Raw genomic sequence first — 25,965 nt, forward strand, 5'->3', positions numbered from 1 at the left:
AAAAACAGGTTGCTAGCTTGAAATCTTGTTATATTGTTAAGATAAACTACAAAAATGTGCCAAATATGCATTTTATGATCCAGTAACTAAAAGTTGTTTTTGCTGCAAAGGTTTAAACTGTGAGTGAATTCAATCTTAATTTTCCAAACAATATATGTACTTAACAAGAAATTGGAAGTACAGTTATTCCCTCTGCAACAACCTAAAATATTCATGATTTTGAAACACATGTATCATGATATACATAGATATGATGGTTTTGTTATTGCAAAAACCATTTTCGTCAAGATTTTATCAAGTTAATTTTTATTCATCACACAACCTTTTTTTCTCTTAGTCTAAAAGAGCTACAGAAGATATTCAAACTGTCAAAACACAGTGTATTTGACTGACTTCGTTATAACTTTATTAGATGAAACCAAATGTAAATATAACTTATAGATAAAGTCAAATGTTTTGGTCCTTATATATTCCTTTCACTTTTTTTCTCTTAGCTTGACACTTATTTTCTTTCTCATATTTTTTCAGTCATGTCATTCAAGATTGAAATCTGTCCAAATTTGTAATTTGGTAACTATAAAACGAACCAATTACAACTACCATGTTTAGATATGCACATTATAACAAAATTGCTTTTGCTCTTCCCTTTTAATATCACATGACAATTTTATTATATTACAATAAAAAAGATAAAATACATTATGTTTATTTATTCTTTTCTTTTACCAAGAATGATCGTTGTGTCTTTAACAATTAATTCCAGAGTTTAGTGCAAAACTTTTAGATAAACATTTGTTGTTGTTTTTTCAAGAAGAGTGCAAAATACATTGTCCTAGACTTGTCATTCCCTCCATTGCATCTTACGAACATTTAAAATGTCAAATTGATGATTGTTTATTAGTTCTTTCATAGTACTTGCTTTCTTGAGGTTGATAAAACATCTAATGATTATCAAATTTAAACAAGAGCGATCAGTGATCATGATGGCCAATTTCATGTTGAGACAAGTTTTGTGACAGACGGACAGACAGATGGACAGTGCACAACTAGACTTGGTACTGATCATTCCTGTAAAGTTTTGATAAAATTGCACAAGTAGTTTATGAGGAGTAGTCCGGACAAGCTTTTGTGTATCTGGCAACACACAGAAAAAACCCACTTTTTAAACAAAGGGCCATAACTCGGCCAAAAATCATTCAACCGAAAAACCCGTGCAATATGCGCAAGGACTTGAGCTACAAATCAATCCTGTAAAGTTTCATTGAAATTGAAGTAGTCCGGACAAACTTTAAAAATAAAAATTATTAAAGGGCCATAACTCTGACAAAATCATTGAACCGGAAAATGCTGACAATATGCACAACTAGACTTGGTACTGATCATTCCTGTAAAGTTTGGATGAAATTGCACCAGTTGTTTATGAGGAGTAGTCCGGACAAGTTTTGTGACGGACAGACAGACGACGGAGAAGTGATCCCTATATGACACAAAAATGCTACATGTACTTTCATTGTGTAATGCACTAAAGGGCAATTTTCAAAAGTAATTAAGTGCTTTTATTTCTTAAAATTTAACCTACTAGTATGCCATGTGTCAAAGAACATAATGTAGTCGAGTATAATTTTTTATTATATAAAGACATTAGGATAAAAGCAGTCCTGTTCTTTTGGAGCCTTTGGCTGAAACGGACTTCGAATCATTTGTCCGTCACCGCTTGAACGGTGGTATTAAGTTTTTCCAGGTGGCCCTGGCTCGTTTCGGACATGATTAACGAGGGGCGTCTAAGGTCTCCATCCACTACTAAACCTGGAAAGTCACAATGTGACTTACATTGTCAATTCGTGACGTAAAGCCTGACGGACTTGTGGTGCAATGGTCTCGGCAGAAGCTGACCATTGCAATGGGTTGGTTGGTGGTGAGAAGCCATAAAAGAAAACTTTTATGCAATACCTTTTGTTTGTTGGTCAATGAAAAATGTGGAATCCCTTAAGAAATCACAAAAAGGAAAATGGAAAATGTTGCAGACTTGGGTTGAGCCTCTTCATGGCAGTGGTAAGTACAAGCTACTGTCCATGCCCCCTAGCACCGGCTTAATCGGAATTTAATACTGAAGCTAAAAAATGGTGAAATTTTGACTTTAGAACATCCACAGATATGCTCGTACACAAAGAATGTACGCGTGACAATTTACAGTTCTGCCAGCAATATTGTAAATGTTTAGTGTCAATTGACTATTTGATACATTTACGTATATATATCAAAATATCGGGGCCAGGGACGAGCTCTCTGAAAAACACTTTTGGCGGGGGGGGGGGATTGGATGCTAAGACCTGCATTCACAGATCTACTTAAGATGATATTATGTACTAACAAACAAGATGTAAAACCAAGAATAGAAGCGTCTGTTTATTGCAGTAATACATATAATATTAGAGACAAAGCAAACAGGAGTCATTTGACAGCTAAAACATGATAGATCTACCATTGTAAATACAAAACAATGAAACCAGAATGTAAAATATTACACAATATAAAATGGTCGAGTCAATATAAACTGAACGTACATTACCTAATTGAAAGATGCCCACAGTAAGATTCAGGTATAAGGAGAAATGAAACGATTGCAATAAAAAAAATTAATCAAAATCCAATTTATCAATGAATTTGGACAGGCAGTAAGCGCTGTGAACACATGCAAAGAACATATAACAAAATATATAGGTGAAACATTTCAAAAACTTTATAGCAATGTTTGCAATGATGACGGCTTATCATTCTATGTATTTTTGATCCTATAATATTACATATAATCTTTTATTTTGATTTTGATTGTAAAGGTAAGGTATTTTAAAAGACTAAAACGACCGGGTGGGTCCAATTCAACCACGTGACTCATGATGCTTTAAGCAGAAAAAATATAAGAAAAGTATTGTTACTGAAGATATACTTCACCTAAAAAGTAACGTTTTTGAAAAAAAACGTGTTGTTTTTTAATGTCAAGTTTTTTGCAATTACTATTTTGTATTGTATGTCTTTGCCATATTTCATGTGTTTTCTTTGTAAATGGCCAAAGGCAATTGATTTGTTAAAGATGCTAATAAACTTGGAACTTGGAAACTATATAAAATAAGACTAGTATCTTGATAAATAATTATAAAAGTAATGAAATAATAAATGAAACAATGTATAAAAGAAGCAATGTATTGACTGACAGTGTGAAAAATATGGTTCTTTCGTAACCAAAAATGATACAAGATGAATATATACTTACACAGTTAGATATAAACTTAATGAAATACGTAGACTTTGTACAAACTTAACAACACTACAACATTTATAAATATAACCATATAATAATTATACATGTATTACAAAAAAACAAGTGAAATTTTTAAGGTCCATTAAGCCTTAAAAATGTTAAAATTTCATTTTTTTTTAAAAAAAGCTTAATTTTGTGTCCTGTTACAGCTTCTTCAAAGTTACTCATTAGCAAAATAGGTAGCAATTGAGCAATCTTTTGCTTCATTTGCGTTTTGGCAATTAGTATACAAAAATGTATTTATAGTGACTTATTATTTTGTATAAAAGTTAAAATTCCAATTTATTTACATTTTGCTACCTTTATTGCAAATTATTTCACATTCTGAGATATTTCCTGAAGGTGATAAACATCTTAAATGTTTTAAGTGAGTCTTACAACATTATAAAACACAAGTCTGCCCATTCTACAGAAAGAAAATGTACATGTATTTATTTCTAAGGCTTAATGTGCATTTAACTTTATTTCCAACTCACAATGACTTGGATCTTCGTGTAAATGCATACACTTGCCTGATTTATTGCTGTATGAAAGGTCATTTTGTGAATTAAATGATAATATGTTACCAATAATCATACTAGGCAATCTTTTCCCGATCATTTACAATTAATGTTGATGAAATTTTCTTAATAATGCATATAATTAATAAAGTCTTATAGCTAAACTTACTATGGTGTAAAATTCTGGAATGATGATTGGCAAAAACAATCAAAAACAAATGCAAAGAAAATCGCTGACTTGGTTTGAATGAGTCTGTTCATGAGGGATTATGTAAAAATGCAACATCTCTTACGCCCCCTAGCACCGTCTCAACGATATTCAATACTCAATACTAAGACAGTTGGAATCAATGATCACAAGGACTGGAACAATTCAAACATGATTAATTGACAATTGTGCAGTAAGATACAGATTTTTGTGTGTATTAGTTGGTCAACCTGAACATCTCGGCTAATATCAATAATAACTTATCCGAAGTTTGACGGAAAGGGCCGAGGAGATGCGATTGTTAACAGGGTACTTAATATTATCAATCTAAAATTCTTTTAAATAGGATGTAAGATCTTATCACGTTTGACAATTATTTAAAATATTTGTAAAATACAAAATAAACAAACCGTAAAATATAATTAATCTAAATAAACATTCTTCAAAAAAAACTTTAACAGCACACGAGACAGATTTAATAACACTTTATGATGGGAGAGTACATCAAATAAATGACAGATCTATTTATAGACAATAATATTATGATTATAATGAGATTATATTTGATATGATATATAAAATCTATTCAGATCTGATCTTTTCAGACAAAGTACGTCGAAGTTATTCTTAACACATCTAGATATGAAATTCAAGAGTGCAAAAATAGCCATTTGCATGTTGGGAAAATTGTCGTCTGCTTTGCATGCTGGGAAAATTGTCGTCTGCTTTAAATGCCGTCTGCTTAATTTTTTGATTTCCAATTTATCCGAATTGAAAGAAACAGTAAAGAATGGCTGTCAAACAGCTTGATCTAGCGGACAAGACACTTATGTACCCCCCCCCCCATGTCTCGTCTTGGCTAGTATTGCGGCTGATCCCAGTATGCAAAGTGTCAGGAATATGTAAACAGATATGTTCCACGACTGTATGAGAATAAAGTACAAAATATACATATACACAGATGAGAATGCAAATACTTTTTAGATCTCAGATGTAAATGTTTAAGGAAAAACAAAACATTGTTCAATATTAATTGATATGCACAAAATACATAAACGCTGATAATCGACAAAGTTCATTCAAATTTATTAAATGCTATGAAATAAATAACAAAATTTTGTAAACACTTACACATGTATATAATCAAAGTATAACTATTCATTCTTACAGAACGTATGGAACAGGTAAACAAAAGAAAAAGTACTCATGTATTAAAAAAATGTGTTAACGAACTACTTTTAATAAAATCCAAACAGATTCACAATTTCAAAATTGTATCGTATTTGAGAGGCATAACATAGAAAGAACATGATTGAATTTCTTTCATTCCCCTCAACGCTGTAGGCTCGAATACCGACAGGGACTTTTTTTAGATTCTTACATGTGAGGAAGCTATCCAGCATCGCTTACGAACGTCGGTTCGTTCTACTCAGGTTTCCCTTTCATTTCTGAAATAATGTTATAAGGACACCTGAGGATCCTCAACAAAATTCTATACATGTGTTGTGGGCGATTGAAAAAAAAATATCGGAAAGATTAATCACAAATCACAAGCAACAATATGTGTAACTGAATTCAACCTCTCAAAAACAACACCTCTCAAAAACAACACCTCTCAAAAACAACCAAACTCCTTAATTGACCCTAAAAAGGGTGTTGCTTTGCAAAGTTTTATACGGTATATTAACACTATTTGAATAGAGTACATGTAAAACACATTTCAAAGTGCATTAACATTATTTGAAATATGTTAGTCAAAAAACGAACCTTAGATGTATTATATGACAAATATGAAAAATAATTTATCCAAAAGGACTGTAGAATAGAAATGAAAATGTTGATACGGTTGTAAAAAATGTCTATATTGCTTTAGGGTTATTGCTTTTATAGAATAAAAAATCAAACGTCAATGCTCTATGAATAATGATTTATAATACTAAAAATTTGTTTACCATTGAAAAATACTAAATGATATTTATAAAGCATGAATAAATAAATAATAATTCAAAATGCATTTGAATCTGCCATAAAAAAACTCGTTCTCGTTATTCGTAATGCAAATTTAAAGTTAATATTTTATTACCACATACACGTATAACGGTTGTAATGCTATTTATTTAATCTCTGTCTCTACAGTAGATATGACATTAATTGGAATTAGAACAAAGTGTGATCAGACCCTTAAACCATTGGTTATTAATCTTAAATATCACTTATATCTGCATTCCCCGCCTTAATGATAGACTGTGCCAAACTCCAAGCAAGGTAAAGTCCATTAATCAAGGTCAAGGTTAAACAATTGATTGATTTAGATCGATTGTGCGTGCCGTATTTTCGGACAAAACGTTACAGTTGCAGTCAATATATAGATATTATAAAATAAAACATGTGGTCACTACGTTATGTACAGTGATAGAAGGTGTTTGTCTTTGACCTTTGACAAGTGTAAGGTATTATACCTTACATAAGAGGAAACAATTACAATTACGTGAGAGGAAAATGCTACATTATCTAAAATTACAATTACATTCAAACAACACATTTTAATTGTCCTTTTGGTGCAGATAAACGTAAAAGGGTAAGCTAATGGAACGTGCCCGTACAATGATGCTTTCATTGTAAAAACCGACACAGAAATTGTATTTAAAATATTGCAAAAGGAAATTAAACAATTGTATAAGTACATCTAGAATAGTATACAAAATAATTGTCCTTCACTGGTGAAAGACAGTACAATAAATGTTTAATGTATATCAATTTATAAACGTTTAATAAAAGCAAAATATGCTATTACATATAAACAGTGCACATATTTTATTTGATTACTTATTTAAAAGCTTCCCCTTCACAACATAATCAAGTAAGCATGACATGTATTTTTTCAAACGAATAAAGCGTTTCTGTAAGTAAGCTTTTACATATATTAGTTCATACTTTTTATAAGTAAATATCATGATTGTCTAATATGGTATTATCAACATCTTCTTACATACTTTCTCTATCTTAAAGGGTGTTAAAATTATTTTTAAAGCTTTGTTTTATATGTATTAGAAATTAAGGCATAAAGGTAATAGTGCCTTTTGTCTACGAATCTTGATTATACATAGTTTTTCTAGGGGCCTTGGGCTTTCCCTTTGGTGCTTTTGTTTCCTGAAAAATAAATGAAACTAAATATATATACCTTAGTTAAAGTACAAAATGCTTATTATCTTTGTATACCTTGACTAGTACGAGAACAGAATAACATACAAGGACTTATATAGTATATATGTCTCAAACATTGTGTAAGGTAAGTTTCTGAGAAATTCTTTGAATTATGCAAATATGTTAAATATTCGTTGTTATTGCAATAATCGCCGTCGCTAGAATTCAGTTTTTGTTTGTTTTATTTTTGGGAACTATTAACCTCCTAAACTGGTATAAATGATCTTTCCTTAGCTTTGAATTCGGAACAGTTTGTTAAAAGTTTAAGGAATTTTAGTATAAAATACAAACATCGAGTTAATAATGGCCACTGCGTGCACGTGCAGCCTAGCCTGACTGCACTGGTGACAAAAAGCTAATCACTTTCGGTTCCAGCAGATTATGGATAAAAATGAACAACTTACGCCAGACGGAATAGGTGCTACTGTTTCCTTTTCAATGCTCATCCGTGTTTTACCAGCCGAGTTGATGTAATTCCACGCTTTTTTAGCTTGGTCACGTGCCCTGTCGGTCACTTCAGAACTTCTCAGTGTTACTCCAAATATGTCCTCGTGGAATCGGTTGCTATCCTACAAAGTATAGATGGTATCTTTTTTTAAAAAATGATTAGAGACACTTTATACCTCGGAAATGAATACCTTACTACCATCTTTAGAAAGGGCACACATTAGTTTTATAGCGTTTAAATAATTAATTATGAGCATGTTAGATGGTTATCAACTGAAAGAAAACGCCCTGACTGTAAAATTATTTGTCATGAAAGTAGCAAAACATAAACAAAGTAGTATTTTGACTTTCATACAAAATACTTAATCACTGTACTTGTACTATCTGAAAAAAGGCAACACAGGCAAAAGATGGTTCCTTTTAGAAACTAAAGCAGGACATCAAAAATAAAAAGCTTAAGAAAAATAAGAAAGTAATGCATTTCTGGGACATAATTGGGCCTTAAACTATAATGAATAGGGCTGAATGAAAATTTGTATTGATATTAAAAATAGTCAAAATATCTCCGAGAAAATGCAATATGTATTGTATTTCGTAAAGCAGAAAATATGAAGGTTAAAAATAAAGGCATACCCTTAATTTCATAATGAAATTTTTGGCATCTTGCATGGTCATATCCCCTTGTGTTGACAGTATCTTCTCTAGAGTAGCTGTCACATCTGATGCCATTTTAACATCTCCGCACACATAAAAATGTCCTCCTTCCTTCACTATACAGTTAAACACTTCAACAGTGTTTTGTTTAAGGATCGTCTGCACGTATGTCTGTAATGAAATATTTGTTTTTGTAGAAGTTTAACACAGGATAAGCAGAAAACACTGGTTTTGATGCACATATTACGAAATATGGCGATTCAGTTAAAGTGAACATAACATTTTTTTTGCCAACAGACATATAAAAGATTAAGTATAGAATTACTTAAGACAAATCAAATGAAGTAAATAGAAGCATAAAAGGGAAAATTGTAAAGTCGTTCAGAGTGGGTGCAAACAAATGTTGTGATGGTAAACCCAGCACAGTCAATATCTCCATTGTCCGGATGAGTTTTATTTAATGGTTCAGATGAAAGAATTACATGCCTATAACATTGCATTGCATTTCATTATATTGTAATATATTGTATTGTATTGTATTGTATTTTTTGTATTACATAAAAAGTCAATTTAACAAAAATAGGCGTTTACAGATTTTGAGCTGTTATCTACTACCAATACTTAAAATTGAAGTGACAATGTCTTCACTAATATATTGTCAATGGATAAAACGTCTTAAGGCCTAATCATTACATTTTTACATATGCCTCAATAATTTAGTTTTAGACAAAATACATATGATTACTTTAATTAAGTTTTGTGTATAATTCTTTCAAAAATTATGATCTTTAAATTGATTTATATATATTTATGTACGCTAGATATTTAATGTTAGATGCCATGTAAAAATTTGGAAAAGTGATGATCCCTGGGGAGCACTGAAAACAAAGACAAAATGATAAAATTACAGAATCGTTTTAATCGAATCTGTTCTTGAGAGATAATGAAAAGTGCATCATCTAACATGCTCCCTGGCACCGGTTTAAGCATTATTCAATCCTCAACACTAAACATAATGGCATAGTCAGATTAAGAAAGACGTCTAGTGAATATTTTACCTTTGGTGTATCTGGCTCTCTTGATAAAGCAGTGTTAACCTCTGTTAAAACACCTTCATTCTTCATCTGCTTCAACTCGTTCTTGTAGATATCGTCCATATCAGAATTACGACATCCAAAATAAAGGTATATCTTACCCCAACCCTTTCTTGTACCTCCTGTAAAAGTAGCAACATCTTATTATTCTACGTGTTCATTATTAAGCATACATTTTTACTATCAGTTCCGCGTTTGTTGTTTTTTTTATTGTTTGTTGTTGATATTTTAATTACTCGCAGAATTATCATAATGAGAATAAGCAAAATAATATGTAAGAAAATAATATGTAACAATAAATAATAATTGTAAAATAAATAATATGCAATACAATGTGTCCATGTATATTAGAATCTCTTTGTTGTTATCAACGTAAACATAAATTTGAAATACATCATAAATACATCATAAATAAACATGAAACGTATGAATATATATTTGCTAAGAAAACATTGCTTACGTATGGGGACAGGAAGCATTTCCATGTCGATTTTCCTTTGTTGCCAAAAACTCCTAAAAGGAGCTATGCCTGTTCCAGGTCCGACCAGAATAATCGGTACTGTCGGATCATCCGGCATGTGGAACGCTGGAGCGCTTTAATGGTAACAAAAGGTTAATATTAAGCCAATAGAAATAAGGACCTTTTTTATATTACAAAGAATTTTTTGAAGATCAGCGTTATAAGAGCAATGCGCAATTTTTTGTTTAAACGTGTTATGCCAATAAAATAACATGTATTTGAGTTGAGTTGAGTAAACCAAATTTAAACTCGATGTAGTGAAGTTAAATGTGAACATATATTACTGTAACATTTCAATCAATTCTTATGTTTCTGGAGATTTGTTACATATATGATAATATATCACTATGAATAGATACCAACCACAATGGAAATTATAGTTTAAAGTATCAAACTAAAATTAAATGATAATAGACGAGTATTTGGTAATAAACTTTGGTAGTTTACTGATTAGACTATTAGATTAGATTAAATATTGCAAACGAATTAGTAAAATCACTTACTGTCGAACAATGCATGGAATTGTATCCCCAACTTCCAGTCTATTTAGCCAATTTGAACATACACCTTCGTGTAATGGACCATTGTTACCTGTACATAAATGAAAAATTTGTTATTTAATAACTACATATTTATCTGAAATTAATGCGATTTTGCTACGACACAAAATATAGAACTTGACGAGTCTTTGGCGCATTTACTAGGGAATTATTATTAATTTCGCCTAACCATTATGAAGGTCTAACAATTAATATAAAAATATAATACAGTTCTTTTGTGATGCTGTATAACATACTTTTTGGTGCATCTAAAAGTTTTATGAGTAACAATTTATCCAGACGCTGGTGATTTTGTATCTCTATTGCGCCAAAGGAAAACATGATATATGCTATGATGTTTGCATTCCATTAACATTGAAGAAATTAATGCAATAAATCTTACAAAACTTATGATTGCATTTGGTCAACATGTTATACAAAAATCTTAAAAGAACTTAATAAAAATACTTAATTGCGAACAATAGATGAACAAACGAAATAAAATAATAGTAATTAAAAAATATGGAAGCATATACTCGCCTTCATTACAACCCCTGTCAGATTTTTATGGTTAGTTTTGAATAAAAAGTTTTATGAAAATTATATATTTCTTTGATGCCAGTTAAGAATTTTTTAAGAAACTACTAGTAGTTAACTTAATACGTAAATGAAAATTGTCGCGTACAAAAAGTGCCTACTTTCATAAAACTTAGATGGTTTGATAAGCCAGTTTAAAGTACAAATCAAATTTGCAAGATATTTGTTTTTGATTGTTCATGAAAAGTTTCGCGAAATAACATGTTTAGTTTCAAGAAAAGGTTTCAAAGTGTTGCCGTATCTACAATGTTGGCTACCAATTGGTATAATTATATGAGCGAGACTAAAAAATGTGTTGGTGCATCACCGTATTCCAGTATGTACCGGACATGGCGCTTGAATGATTAATTGCTAAAACCTCGCCTTTTCACCCGCCGAAAAGCACTTTAAGACGGCTAGGCTAATTCATGTTCTCACACCGATTTATATACGATGATGAATGGAAATGTAAGAATCGCCGAAAAAAAGCGATATTTTTCTACTTGAGATCATGATTTCTGCCAAGCATCTATAGTATTGCGAGTACTGCTAAATTTATACCTTGGGTTCTGTACTTGACGACAGCAACAGTTGCATGTATTTCTCCTGGATATAGCTTCAATGATGAACTGATACTGTAGAACCTTGCAGTCAACAAGGGGAGTTGTGTCAACAAAAGTGATGGTGGAATTCTGAGGGAAGGAAACTGGTCCAACACTTGTACAATGTTCGGGTAAGATTCATATTTCCATTCCTCATACATGTGGGAATCCTGAAAAAAGAGATATATTGGTTATATGTTTTCTATTTGTGATACTGTATGGCGTGCAATAAATCACTGGCGATGTCATATTAGGAGGAAATCACGTGACATTCCATACACTAGGAATGTGTGAGCGGTTATACTCTCCCACTCGTATATATTCCACTCTATAGGTATATCATTTGGTTTAATAAAAAATGTCGGCGATATTTTTGTATTAAATTAACTTGATTTTAAAAATGAAATAAATCAATGCGAGTAAGTTTTACGGTCGTTTTCCGAAATCGGCCGAGATTTTACAAATGTGGCGGGAAATAGTCAAAGGCGCTGTAAAACGTTTCCAAGCGCTTTTAATGTATTTTCAATCAATTTAGAATAAAGAAACTCTTAAAAATCTAAAAGTTATTGTAATTATCAAAACTGTAAAAGCAATGAGTAAAAACATGAAAAAAGTGCAGATTTTGTTGCATTTGACAGGTTCAAAAACGGCATACATATACATCTTTAACAGATTATATACTTGACACTAGTTTTTTTAAAGCTATAAAGTAAAAGATGAAAACAAAGTAACTAGACTGTGTTCCTTACATTTGCTAAATTTTCTAGACTTTCTCGATCACACTCTTTGGTTGCCTGTGTGGCGAATATCTTTAACAGCGTCTGTGTTGGAGGCGTCGTGATGTCAAGGAATCTTGAAAAAGCAGTCCTAAGTGTACATGATGGAAGCTTTGTAAAAGGATCCCAAGATTTCATCGAACCTAAATAAAGTAAATGACACTGAATACATTACGCACCAGATGTGTTATTTTTATTATCTAGACAGTAAACTTAAAGCCGCATGCCTCAAGATAAGTCAAAATATTTCAAGAAAATCAAACATGAGAAAAATACACTAAGATTTTAAGAAAAGTAAACAGACCTTTGATTTAAGTAATAATTTACATGTTAGGTGCGATTGATTACTGATTTTACAGTATTTATTTGCATATTTCTACTGCGTGACTAACGCAGTAAGGGTTATTTTTGCATACTATACATCTTGGTGATTTTAGAAGATTGTAAGTGCCGTTTGCAATATGTAAATTTCTTTCTTTGTTCACTTCACAATATTTTACTTTTAAATACATTTTCAAATTTTTCATGTAATTTAGCATGGATCTAGATTTATGCTGCTTTAAGTTATTACTACAAATATTTTCAAATATTTTATTTAGATCTATATACGATATACATGTACCTTTATTTAAAAATCACTTTGTATTTTTACCTCTCGTGGCTTTTTCAACTTCTATTTCTCATGGGCATCTTTCAGGTCTAGATCGTCTAAACATTATTTGATAACTCAACTCATTTTATTTAATAGCTGTACATAAATACATGTAATTGAAAACCTTATATAAAAGTATTACCTAATGGTGTAGATCGTTCAGTTAATACTTCAATCTTTATAAATTGGTCAGGAGGTGGGGCGTTATGAAGCCGGATTAGAATAGCATCTACCAACTTCTCGGAGTTTTGTGGGTATATCGCAGCATGGTCACCTGGCTGGTAGAGCATTTCTCCAGAGCCATTGGTTGTGTCAATTTTGATAAGCATGGTTTGCCGACTGTAAGACAAAAACATAAAGTTTTTATTCTCGGATGCCGTTGAAAACAATTAAAGAATGTTTCATTTTTTAACAAAAAATGTGGGGAAAAGGAGCCATGGATATCCAAGAAAACATTTTTTCATCGTCAATTTAAAAGCACTGGTTGAGTTGGTTCTGCGTCGCTCCAACGCTGTAAATGTCGAATGTCGACTTCAAAAGATTTCCTGGTGGAGGAACACCTCCGGTGCCCCTTCGTACATAATTTCAAGCACGAACGGATACCCGGGTAGAAGAAACATCGACGTTCCGTAAGCTAGCTTAAGAGCTTTTTACAACATCCTCACACGAAAGAATCCAAAGTCTATCTTCAGATTCGAACCAACATACGCGAGGGGAGGAGCTAGTTGTTCGAAATCCTCGACCATAACCCCTTGGTCAAGGACGTACTTGAATCAATAATACCGGCTGAAAATATACTTAATCTAAAGGTATTCCGCTCTTGCTTTAGAAGGGAAAAAGCTCTAAATATTACAGCTACCTTACGGTAAATAACAGGTGCCTTTGTGAGAAAGCACTTTTAAAACAGCGTTTTCGCAAAATGATTGATTCTTGCAATTATACTTACAATTATACTATAATTATCGGTATAAGTGTTAATGTTTTTGTAAATTGGTCAATTTAACTTACTCCGATTCTGTTGATTGTAATTGTGTCCGTTCCAGAAATTTACATGGGATTACATTCTTGTTATGTACTGCTGACAATGCTGTAATGTAATATGTATATTTAAAGTACATGTAGGCTTTATAAGAAATCATAAACCCATGTCTTTAAGGATATATTATGCTCAAACTTGATATTTGAATATACATGCAATTGCTATACAGACTCTCTTTAAATTTAAAATGAATATTTTTGGCAAAGATATGTTACGTTTTAAACTGCACACTATATTAGTCTGTTAAAGAAAGTACCAAATTTAAATGACCATTATAACGAAACATTGTTTGTGCATTCTCTTATTCATATAATTATTTAGAAATTTCTAGTCTTTGTTCAGTAAATTTCTGAAATTTAAGTATTTTTCTCAAAGATGAGCATAGTATATCTTTAATCTAACAATAATTTTGTCCTGTATATATTAATTTAAAGTAATAGGCAATGGTCCAATGTATAAATGTGTGTCTATAAGTATATAACGACTTAACATGTAATATACGTTTAATGCTACCGGGCATCGCCAAAGTTTGTCAAATACAATTATTTATTCAGCTAAAACCCTTTTAATATCAGAAACTATGTATAAAATCTTTTTTATTATTATTATAACTATTTACATATTATCATGTTGCTTTTTCATTTGTTTTGATCATTTATCATTATTTATCATCAAGTCATTTGATCACTTAATGATATATAAATGATACAGACGTCATCATTAAGTATAATATGGGCAGTAAACTTAATTCACTTCTGAGATAATCATTACCTGAAATGACATTGAATTTCTTCTCGGCAGCAGCTGGTGTCACGCGGAACGTGTCAGGTTTCCATGAATGGTCAGTTGTGGTCAACGTTCCGGCAGCGTCCTGCATCGCGCGGTCATCTCCTGTGCAAAATGTCTCACAAGCCGCCTAGATGATTAAGAAAACATGAATGAAATAACTATACATTTTGTTACTCAGGAATATGATTGCTTACATATAAATTTGGTAGGAAAGGCATTACTGTTTAATAGATCTTTTGCAAAGCTTTTTGAAACTAAAGAAAAGTGGCTTATTGATATGTTTAGAACTTATGTAAGTTTTAAAACAGTTAAAACTGAATTTATTTTATTTTTGTCTCAATTCCTTAAAGAGGGCAAGAAAATGTTAAAACTAATTTAAACGCGTTTAATCAAAACGCACTTCTATATAACAGTATTTTTTATTTGTATTGTTATATTTGTTTGTATACCTGAAACACGTCTTTAGCCCAGTTTTTGAACGATTCCTCTTGTCCGCACAATTCATCTCCTTCCATTGTCTTGTAAATCTTTTCTGCACCAAGATCATTTAAAATATTGTCCACGTAATGTGCAAAGGCACAAAAGTTCGGATAAGCACTTGAACCAAGGCCAAACACGGAATATCTGCAAAAAATATAACCCCTTTCTATCACTGTTCTTTTTCAATGGTTTGTTTGTTTCTTATACGCCAAATTTTTACACATTTTTTTTTACATTTTGGAGGATAGTGCAAGATACAGATACAGAGAGATGCCCCAATTCAAGGGCCTTGATTTAAAGTCTCATCCGAGAGACTGATTTGTTATTTTAGTTGGTCAGCCCGGGAATCGAACCCAAAATGTCGAAATTACAAGTCTCGCGCTCGAACCGGTCTCGACGTCGACCTACCTTATCGACTTTATTGGATAACCGACCATTATTTTACTTTTACTTCTTCCTTAGCAAGTGTCTTACTACTAATCCAACATATTTTTTTTAATCTGTAGTGAGAGACAAATGACCATTTGACTAAATGCCCGAAGAGAAATTACGGCTTACCAGAGGATGGAACCAGTGACCACTGAATAACTTATCTAATGCTATACCCCGATTGAGTCTTGCGGGCATAAATGGGCAATGTCTAAGAAACGTTTCAATTAAACCATTGTAAAATACCGATTTTGTTCGGTTCTGATAAAAAAAAATTCAGATTTTTTTAATGTATATACGCATATGTTATTGCTTCCGACAGTTACATACCTCACGTTACTAAGGGGCCCAGTTTCCATTGTAAGATTGTCTTCTGATACTGAAGTGTCAGATGTTGAATTATCTTTATCACTGGACATGCTGTCATCTTCGTCATAGGAAACACCGCTCATACGTAGGTAAGACGTCTGCTTGTTTAACCTGTATCATAACATAATGTCAGTTTGCTTAAACACATTGATTAATCTTTAAAAATCTTCGTATTTGATAGGCATATACTTCTTATTTTTTTGGTCATGCGTATATATTTCACTCTGATTGTTATGTTATTCAGGCTTTGGTACCCTATTCGAAAATACCCTTATAGGGTGTTGAAATGTATAAACATATATGAGCCGCGCCATGACAAAACCAACATAGTGGGTTTGCGACCAGCATGGATCCAGACCAGCCTGCGTAGCCGCGCAGTGTGATCAGGATCCATGCTGTTCGCTATCAGTTTCTCTACTTGTAATAGGGTTTGTAAGCGAACAGCATGGATCCTGGTCAGACTGCGCGGAGGCGCAGGCTGGTCTGGATCCATGCTGGCCGCAAACCCATTATGTTGGTTTTGTCGTGACGCGGCTCATATATGTTTAATCTTGGCAAAGATCATTTTACAGATTACAGCAATGAAGACATTGTATTCTCATTGAGAATATTTATACATATACATGTTTCTTAGATTTCTAATTAAATGAAACCATTAAAGATCTCATCATCATCATCGTCCTCATCATCATTAAATGTTACTTACTTGTCTTTTACGTCAGGATGTTTGGCTTCAAACAGGTGTTTAGCAAAGGTCTGTAAGTCATAAAATTTGTATAAAAATCGGACATGTTAACATAAATGCATAATTATAATCAAATTTGTTTACGTATTGTATAGTTGACTGCTTTGTTGTTTTTTTGTTTTTTGTTTTTTGTTTTTGGTTTAGTATACACTTGTAGGGATTATATAAATGTTTGTAAGACTCTTTACTAAAATGAGTTTTTGCTATACTAGTACAAAGTTCGTTAACAAAAGAAATTTCATAATTGTATATGTCGCAGTTGCTCAAATAGTTATTGGCAGTGGTTCTGACTCTAAATTGAATTTATTCATCAATTTCACATTTTTCATATGAAAATTGAGTTCGTAATTTGGTGACGGTGGTGTTGGTTATAGTTTTTTGAATAATTGACTCTAAATTGAAAGATATTAAGCATGCAATTTCGGACATTTTGTTGGGCCAGTAATGATATCATCTTAGTTTAATTTTTATTGTTCATTTTACCTCGCCATTTTCAGGTGGATCACCGTTTCCAAATGTACTTGTTACAATGAGGACTAGAGCTTCATGTTCAAGTTCACTAACATCATATTCTGTCATGCACATTACCTGAAATTCAGTAGAAAAGAGAATAAAATTTGTACATTTCTCTTTGTAAATCAATCTTATGATGCAAAATTATGTACCAGTACATAAGTGTTTTAAAGCTCCAAATGTTAAGTATTTGAGAGCATCCGTCAAAAAGCCTAATCACATAAAGTTTCAAATATGTGCATAGATTAAGTGATGCATGTAAAATGGAAATATCTGCAAAAACATGCGAAAATCCTTTTTTTAGGTTTTTTTTGCACGATTTTTAGCCACTTTTTTGAATGCAAAGCGTTGTAAGGCTTTATATGTTTGGCCATTTCGCACAATGAAAATAGTTATTCTGTGAAAATGGAGTCAGGGAAAGATCTGAAAATGTGCACACAAGTTATAAGTCTAGACCTACTACAAATGGCACACAAGTTTTGGACATAAATTCCAATTTCTTTCATTTCAGAAAATCTGAGTGGAGTCTTTTAAATCATTTCTTTACTGTCATATCATACATATTTCTTATCTTTTCAAAATATTCATGATTTCTATTTTTCTTTATCCTTAATTCTACCATGTATTTCATACTATATAACTAGAAGACAATGAGGTGTCATGACTTTTTGTGTAAAATGTATAGTTTTAAAAAGTACCTTTGCATCAAAGGCATGTCTGAACAGCTGACACAATGTTTTTGCAAATCCCTCTGATTTGCCTGTTTCTGTCGCGTACAAAATCACACACTTCACCCTTCTTGCCAAAGCTTTTCCCATCAATTTAGCAGAAAACTTTACGGCCCTGAAGATAAAACAATTCAATACAATAATGTAGCCATGAGCAAAACTACGTTTATAAGTATAATAATAAAAATAGATTATAAAAAAGTCTTCAACTGTTTTTCTTATATTTTATTCTAAACTTACTTTTTCTACTACAGTATATTAGAGTCAGACATTATCATAGATTCATATTTAGGTAAACTTCGATTAATTTTTTACTCTTTTATAGGCAGACATAGATCCGATTTTTCTATGATATAGGACGGACAAAATTGTTTCCAAAAATAGCAACAATAAGTTAAATATTCTGTAATAGACATTCCACATCAATCACTGGGATAGTGTCTGGAGAAATACCATGTTAACACAATATTTTGACGCACATGAATCTAATGAAATATTTAGCAAATGACTTATCTTAATCATTCCAAACACTGTATTTGAACTTTTTATGGTGGCTGGTTTGTGCCATGCCTTACTGTCGCTCCGCGTGGCACCGGACGAAAACACGAAAATACGAATAAGTGGTTACTTTGTCGTTGATTCTTGTTATCGTCTGTCGCCCAGCGGATCGAAAAATACAAGGCTTAAATTAGCCACTATCATTATTGCACGTTCTTTATGGTATTATTAGGAAGTCTTCCCCGACCTACATCAATCTAAAGACGAGGAAAATAAATGACTTAGAACCTAAAGCTCTTTATGGTTGAACTGCTTACCTTGCAAGTTCCCTAAACCCAATCTTTCTTCTCGGTCTGTCAGACGTTGACCTTGTCCTTTCTTTGTCTTTCTTCCAGACATGGGTCTTCCACGCATCCGTCTATAGAACAAGAACAATGGAATATTTATGATATACGTAATTTCTTTCCGAGCGTTAATTATTACAATTAGTACTAATTACGCCTTCTTAGTACTCGCAGACTAATTATTTAGAACGCAAATCACATTTCTAAATGTTTGAAACTGTATGTGGTACATATTCCACGTCAAAATAAATACTTTATGCTTGACGTAACAGTTTGAAATCATCGCACGCATGCTTTATTATCAAGTTGGCATTTGTTTTACAACTGAACGGTAACGATAAAATTTCCGACAATAATTTACGTATACTAACAAGACTACGGGAACAAACAAAATTCACATTAGTATTCATTAAAAGTAGTGTCTTTATTGTGTTTTAAAAGTTGTCTTTTCAGAAGGAAATACCAAAGACAAATGCAGCGAACCACGTGATCTGTTCAATGACAGACAAGAGAATGACGCTAGATGGATGGACAGTGGTCACGATAGCCTGAGATAAAACCTTGATCTCAGTTTCAACACCATCTTATATAAAAAGAGGATTTTTTCCCCTGTTTTTTCGTTTTCCTTTTTTTCTCTTTTTTTTGTTGTTGTTGTTTTTTTTGTTTTTTTTTTGTTTGTTTCACGGTGCACTTACACAATTTAGGTCATATGACGCCGAAAAAGGCTCGGTTTTATTGTGCCTGTTTATGGACGATAGCGGTAAGCGCAATTTGCCGTCTACGTCCCCCTAGCACCGGCTTAACCAAAATTTAAGAATTAAACAGATATTTGGTGACATTTTAAATTTAGAAACATCTGCGGATGTGTTCATACGGCAGTAAGCATTGAAAATTAAGTGTGAAATGTTAGTGTAGTTCAATGTGATACTTAAGTGCCATTCCATGATAACGTGTTAGCCCAAGAAAAAAGAATGCATGTGCCCGAAACGAAACCTGATATTCTAGTTTGTAACAACAGTCAACACATAAATATCAAACCTGATATTCCAGTGAGGGTTTCAACTTGTAACATAACATTTCCTGGTGGAACACAGGCAGTATGCTGGCACTCATTGGCGGCACGACCCATACCCAATCTGCTGGACAACCACCTCTCAACTTCTGTTCATTGTCAAGATGCTTCATAAACGATTCCGAAGCTGCGTGGTGATCGGTGATTGTGACACCTTGCGACTGTATAACCGAACAATATGGTTTGAAATCAAGTTAATAAATACAAGTTATATATCATCTACAAGTAATATCTAAGAAACGCAAAATGGTAATGTATGGTGGCTGATTTCTGCCATTTCGTGTTTTTTCGCATCTTCGCCCCTCAAAATTAGCCAATAATCTTCGACTTTCACGTTTTAAGGCGATCACACTACGACACGGCAAATATAAGGCGCCGATACGAAGATTTCTGCCCGCTAACACGATAATTCTACAGAAGAAGATCTCGTGTCTTTGCCATTAAACCATTTATATTTCATCTAAAATCTATCGTGGCTTAGTGAAAATACGATAAATGAACATATTATCGTCTTCGTGTCTTCGCCTTCGACTTTGGAGAGGCAAAGACACGAAGACACGAAATGGCAGAAATCAGCTACCATAGTAATGCATATCAGTTATAATACTCAATACTTGAAGTTCGAAATTTTAGAACTTAAAATGGATTTTAGTATAAATAAAGCGAAGAAATGATATTCTTACGAGCAGAAATACTACTACTCTATGTGTGTTTTATAAATGATATACAGTTGTATCATAAATATCATTTCATACTGTTTTTTTAGTCTACGCGTGGATTATATAATATAACATATAAAGTTGTTACTTAAATTAAAATGTCGTCCAACTCTTTATATGAATTATCATAAACGTCAATGATAATGTAAATATTTGTATTTATCTGCGGTTTTAAGTGTCACTTACATTTACAATACTTGTGACACTTTAATTCACTATGTTTTATTGTGAATCATTAAATCAAATTTAATGAGCGCTTTCTGATACAGAAAGAAGAGTGTATCTTATTAAATTATAATACTTTTTGTGATATAAAACATGAGTCGAAATTATCAAAATATATTAATATTTACAATATCTTTACATTTCGATTTTGTGCTCTTAACCAAACTGCCTTGAAATCAAGATAAATGCAATAAAACGTTCGTAATTATGATGCAAAAATAAATTATATCTAATACTTTTGAAATAATGTAAGTAGAATATAGTGGTAGTGGTGCGGCGTCCTTACTGGTAAACCGACCACGTTTCCACGTACATGTATATTATTTTATTCTTTATTATAGTCTCATCAATGTGAAGATAAAAACAAGCATATTTAAACATATTAAAATGCACATTGTCACTCTTTACAGAGTTATAAGAGACGTTGTATCTGTTTAATAATACGCATATTATAATACACGTTCAAAATCAGTGTTTCATAATGGAGTATTTCTCCGTATTTGATACCAGAACTGGTTAGAATCAGAAAGCTGACTGGCCTCAGGAGTGGGTGGCTCAAAATAGCTTCCAGTTTTGATCATTACCGAACTATAATAATTACTTTAAATATAATACTTGTACATTGAGAGAAGGACAGTGAGAAATAAAAAGTTGATTTAGACCTGATAGCTGTATAAAACTGCTATATTAATTTCCACCAGAGTGCGGTCTTTCCACAAGGAGGAGCTCTTGCGAGTATCAAAACCCATTCTTTTTGCAATGTCCTGTAAATAAAATCAGTTTTTTTGTTTTGTGAATAATGAACATCGAAAAGGATTCAGGTAGTTTATAATTGACTCTTAAAATTCGAACAAGTATGAGTAATAGAAATTTAGTAGATGTCAGAATCGTACAATGAACTAGCAAAACATAATTTAATTTAAATTTAAAAGAAGACATTATCAGCTTAATTCACATTAAATATGCTATAAAACATGAAATTTGCATAATTATCTTAACGTGGAAAATACATATTCACATGGGAGAGTGCACATTTGAGGCGGAATCAAAAGAACAAAATGTCAAACCAACTCATCTAGTTAATTTCTTCAATTTTGATATTTAAAAGTAATGTCAAAAGCTATTAAAATGAATTTGTAGTATAACATATTGTACTACTTTTTTATTTCTTTGATTTACTTTACAATTGTTTATTTAGTCATTTACAAATCAGAACGTCCTCGGCTAGCATTCATCCGCAGACTGTCGGAAAGGGCCGAAAAGTTGCGATTGTTTGTAAACATTACACTAGCTTCCGGTACATGCGGAATACCTTATCAAAACATCGGCTCTTCCCGTATACTTCCGCTAAGAGGCGATAAGTTCGAGAGTAAATGTTTAATTAGGCAGGGGACATATTCGAAAGATGGCCCCGTCAAATTTTTTAATAACTCAGACATGGTGTTTTGAAGGTACTGATAACTTCTGATATTTCTCTGTCATTGTAATTCTTTCTTGTTTGTGTGTAGGAAATGAGAAGTATTTTTGGGTTTTACCCGAAACTAAGCATTTTGGTAGCTTTGTATGTATTTCTGACTCTCCGAATGGAGGTGAAAAAGTTAAAAATCAAGCTTTGACAGTTGGCGCCAAACAAGTAAGAAATTTCAGATAAATTTTGTGAAAAATCTAAACGTATGACAGACACTTAATTGGTTATTTAAAATGCCATAGCTTGCACTGCGTGTTACTGATATTTTTAAAGGAATCGGGCGGATTCTGGAGTATCCTGCACCTTCATGAAGATTGCCCATATTGGTATATTTAGGTGTGATTTTGGCTGGGTGGGGGTAAATATAAATTGCTGTCAGTCATTTTTTGAAGGAGCAATGCATGCAAACTATTATTTTCTTCAATGTATGTCATATATCATTGAATAATGATGTGCAACTGGTTATCTGCCTGTGAAACAGATTTTGAAATATTTGGAATTGTGTTTCTGGACACACTGAAATACAAAATTGTTCATTTTTAGGTCCCCTGCCCCCTTAAGTTGGAAACGAGGCTCTGCCGAGCCTAACATCCAAAGAAAAATTGTGCTTGTGATTTACACATAATATTGGTATTTGTTACCTCTAACAAGTTGTATCTGAAGGGATCGCACAAATCCCTGGCACCTATCTCTGTCCCCATAAACCATCCATTAAAGGGTGCGGCCACGAATTGAAGCCCACCACAGTCAAACACCATGTTAGAGACAGCTGGGAGGGCATACCATTTCAAACCCATTTCAACAAACCACGGAAACCTATGTAGTAGTTAAAATACAAATTAGAATAATTATATGTATATTAACAAACACTGTGTATAATTATTTGCTGATGTATTGTGTATGGTTTAAAGTGCCAATGCTGAGCGGACCATACTTACTTCTTTATTGCCAACAATGATATAGAAGCGATTCCGACGACAGCAGGCGGATTCTGACGTTGCTATAGATGATTTGTAACATACATTATATATTTTGAGGCATGTAATAGTACAATTATTGGGCCATACAACAATATCAACATGACTTTGATGACTTATAAATGTATTTAGAATCAACGCAAAACTAAAAAGAATTCACCTACTTTGGATGTTTAATATTGACCTCTAGGATAAGGTCAGCTGGTATCTCAAACATTTCTGGGTCATGGCCGTTTGCCTGTAGTATCAGGGGCAATACATCGAACCTTGTACCTTTACCTTTCCAGCCCAGTTTCTGACATACCTGCTCGAGCGAAAAGTGATGATTAATCATATGATAAAAGAAACAATAAGAGAAGTTAAAATCACCGTTTTATATTCTGTTTTATCATCTAATGTACAAGCGTTGTCGTCATCCATTGTAATAAAAAGGGAAAAAAGACAAATAAGTATTAAGAAACGTTGTATTCTTTCGTTATCCGATTAAGCAATAATCAAAGTTGTTAGATCTTTCATGCTTATATTATTAATTTAATTTTCAATTGGTAAAATAACTTAATCGATCGAACACGGTTTTTATTATTAATCTAAGTTTCTCATTTCTATTTTAATGACATCTGAACTATTACAATTATAGCATCGATCAATTTAAATAATAATACATGTATAATGATTAACCATGTTAATTTTGTTGTTGCTTACCTCGGTGAGCTCTACATTTGATGGATCTCCGACGATGGAACCATCTTCTTGCTTGTACCCGGCATATCTGATAAACTGCTGGTTCCACACTCGGAAATCATGTTTCCCGTCAGTACGTGCAGGAAACACCGTAATTGCCGATCTTTACAAACAAAATTATTTATAATATCTTGACAAAATGCTTTTAAATTAACGACATAAAACATGTTTTATCATATAATATTTTATAATCAAAACAGAAAATATAAAACAATGGCCATCAAAAGTATATTATAGTATGGCAATTTAGATACTTTTTAAAGTCTTGACCATACGTGACCGCAAGGGATTCGCCTGTGCTAACAGTAAAGAGCCAGTTTATGATACATATCCGACTAGCTTTCAGGGTTCATACGGTAAATAGCCATTATTGTAATTTTATATTGAATACCTTAAAAATGTAATTCACTCTTCTCAATTCAAATGGCAAATCCATTACACAAGTTCAGGAGGTTGTTTTGTTTAAACATATTTTATTTCGAACATTCTGTACAAGTAATTAAATACAATTATGAATAAAACTAATAATGATAAAACACATGCCATAATGATGAAAAAATATTAAACAATGATGAAAATCATTATTCATTGATACAAATGGAATTGACCTAAAAGATGTAAAGTGTATCTATGCATCAATTTTTCACAACGATACGCCTTCAGCAAATGGATATGTTTGTTGTAACCAATCATTCATATTGTGATTTAATTTACATACCTGATATTGCCTTTGTTTGTTCCGTATTTGATATGATTACATATTGCCTCAAACATCCCTCTTGCCGTTGTAATATGTCTCGCATCGAACACCTAAATAATTCAAAATAAATATTATAACAATATGTCATTTTACATCGATCTCATTAACCCTTTCCCTTATGAGCATTTTGTGAAAAATGACTGTTTTCATTGAAAAGTCTCCCTTGCTATAAAGCTATAAAAACTGCTTCAATACTTATAAAACTTGGCACAAATGTTGACTGGACCATTGCCTTGGCAACAACATGCTCAAACTTAAATTTCCTGTTACCATGGCAACGAGGGGACATCTCAAAATTGCCAAAAATCACTATTTTGCGTTGATTTTTTATATGCTTCCTTCACAAAATATTATTAACAAGATCAAGAAAGAAAGGGCGTCTCTAACACAGGACAATATTACTTTCATCAATAATATTAGATTTTCTAAATGATTATATAAATTGAATGCGGACATTCTTTTTATTTGTTTTATACTATAATACCTGTAATTTTGACCACTGAATTCGGCCAATACATCTTGCTGCATTTCTCCAGGCAGTTTTGGCACCATACGTAAGCTCGGGCGTGGTCAGCTCATATGTACCTTTATCCATTATGGACTTCTCAACTTCAGTCCATCTGTTCAAATGCACGGGGGTGTTGAACCTACAATGTTTGATCAAGTTTATGTTTGTTGTCATCGGAATTATGCAAAATTAGTAGACACAAAATGATTTTTAAATTATCTGTGTTCGTGTTTAACTTGCTGAAAAGTACGAACTCAGGACTTCAATATTTTATTCTAATCTTATGTTGTGAAACTACATTCGATACATTACTTTTTTTATTGATTTATAAAGAATAAGTATGAATTAATGTCATAATCCAAATGCTGGAAATGGGACGTTTCTCGTAAGATTGGGTTTATCTAAGTACGAAATTATTTTAGTTCGATTGTGTTGGAAGCAATAAGGTAATTGAAACACTCTCGAATCCG

General features: G+C 32.4%; 1 protein-coding gene across 1 annotated transcript; it reads right to left on the reverse strand.

Annotated features, from left to right (window-relative positions):
- Nucleotides 1-7,111: 7,111 nt before the first annotated feature.
- On the reverse strand, nucleotides 7,112-25,669 carry LOC132749626 (nitric oxide synthase 1-like). The gene is made up of 24 exons (XM_060739468.1): nucleotides 25,472-25,669; nucleotides 24,946-25,037; nucleotides 24,189-24,330; nucleotides 23,651-23,790; nucleotides 23,151-23,325; nucleotides 21,704-21,805; nucleotides 20,064-20,258; nucleotides 18,999-19,099; nucleotides 18,154-18,298; nucleotides 17,426-17,530; nucleotides 16,904-16,953; nucleotides 16,159-16,308; nucleotides 15,369-15,543; nucleotides 14,902-15,046; nucleotides 14,100-14,178; nucleotides 13,234-13,430; nucleotides 12,413-12,582; nucleotides 11,623-11,833; nucleotides 10,450-10,537; nucleotides 9,887-10,020; nucleotides 9,391-9,548; nucleotides 8,312-8,503; nucleotides 7,636-7,800; nucleotides 7,112-7,177 (listed from the first exon to the last, which is right to left on the reverse strand). The coding sequence occupies exons 1-24, from the start codon at nucleotides 25,667-25,669 to the stop codon at nucleotides 7,112-7,114; spliced, it is 3,375 nt and encodes a 1,124-aa protein (XP_060595451.1).
- Nucleotides 25,670-25,965: the final 296 nt, after the last annotated feature.

Source organism: Ruditapes philippinarum, unplaced genomic scaffold (assembly GCF_026571515.1).
Source record: "Ruditapes philippinarum isolate M1 unplaced genomic scaffold, ASM2657151v2 ctg1735_1_1_1_1, whole genome shotgun sequence".
NCBI classification, from domain to species: domain Eukaryota; kingdom Metazoa; phylum Mollusca; class Bivalvia; order Venerida; family Veneridae; genus Ruditapes; species Ruditapes philippinarum.

Excerpts from the sequence above, each read along its gene's own strand:
- LOC132749626 (XM_060739468.1), bottom strand. The coding sequence starts at position 25,669 with ATGACAACAAACATAAACTTGATCAAACATTGTAGGTTCAACACCCCC. Across the intron at positions 18,299-18,998 it reads GGGTTTAGGGAACTTGCAAG|GGCCGTAAAGTTTTCTGCTA; the intron begins GTAAGCAGTTCA and ends TTTTATCTTCAG. Across the intron at positions 14,179-14,901 it reads GAAATTCAATGTCATTTCAG|CATTGTCAGCAGTACATAAC; the intron begins GTAATGATTATC and ends ATTACATTACAG.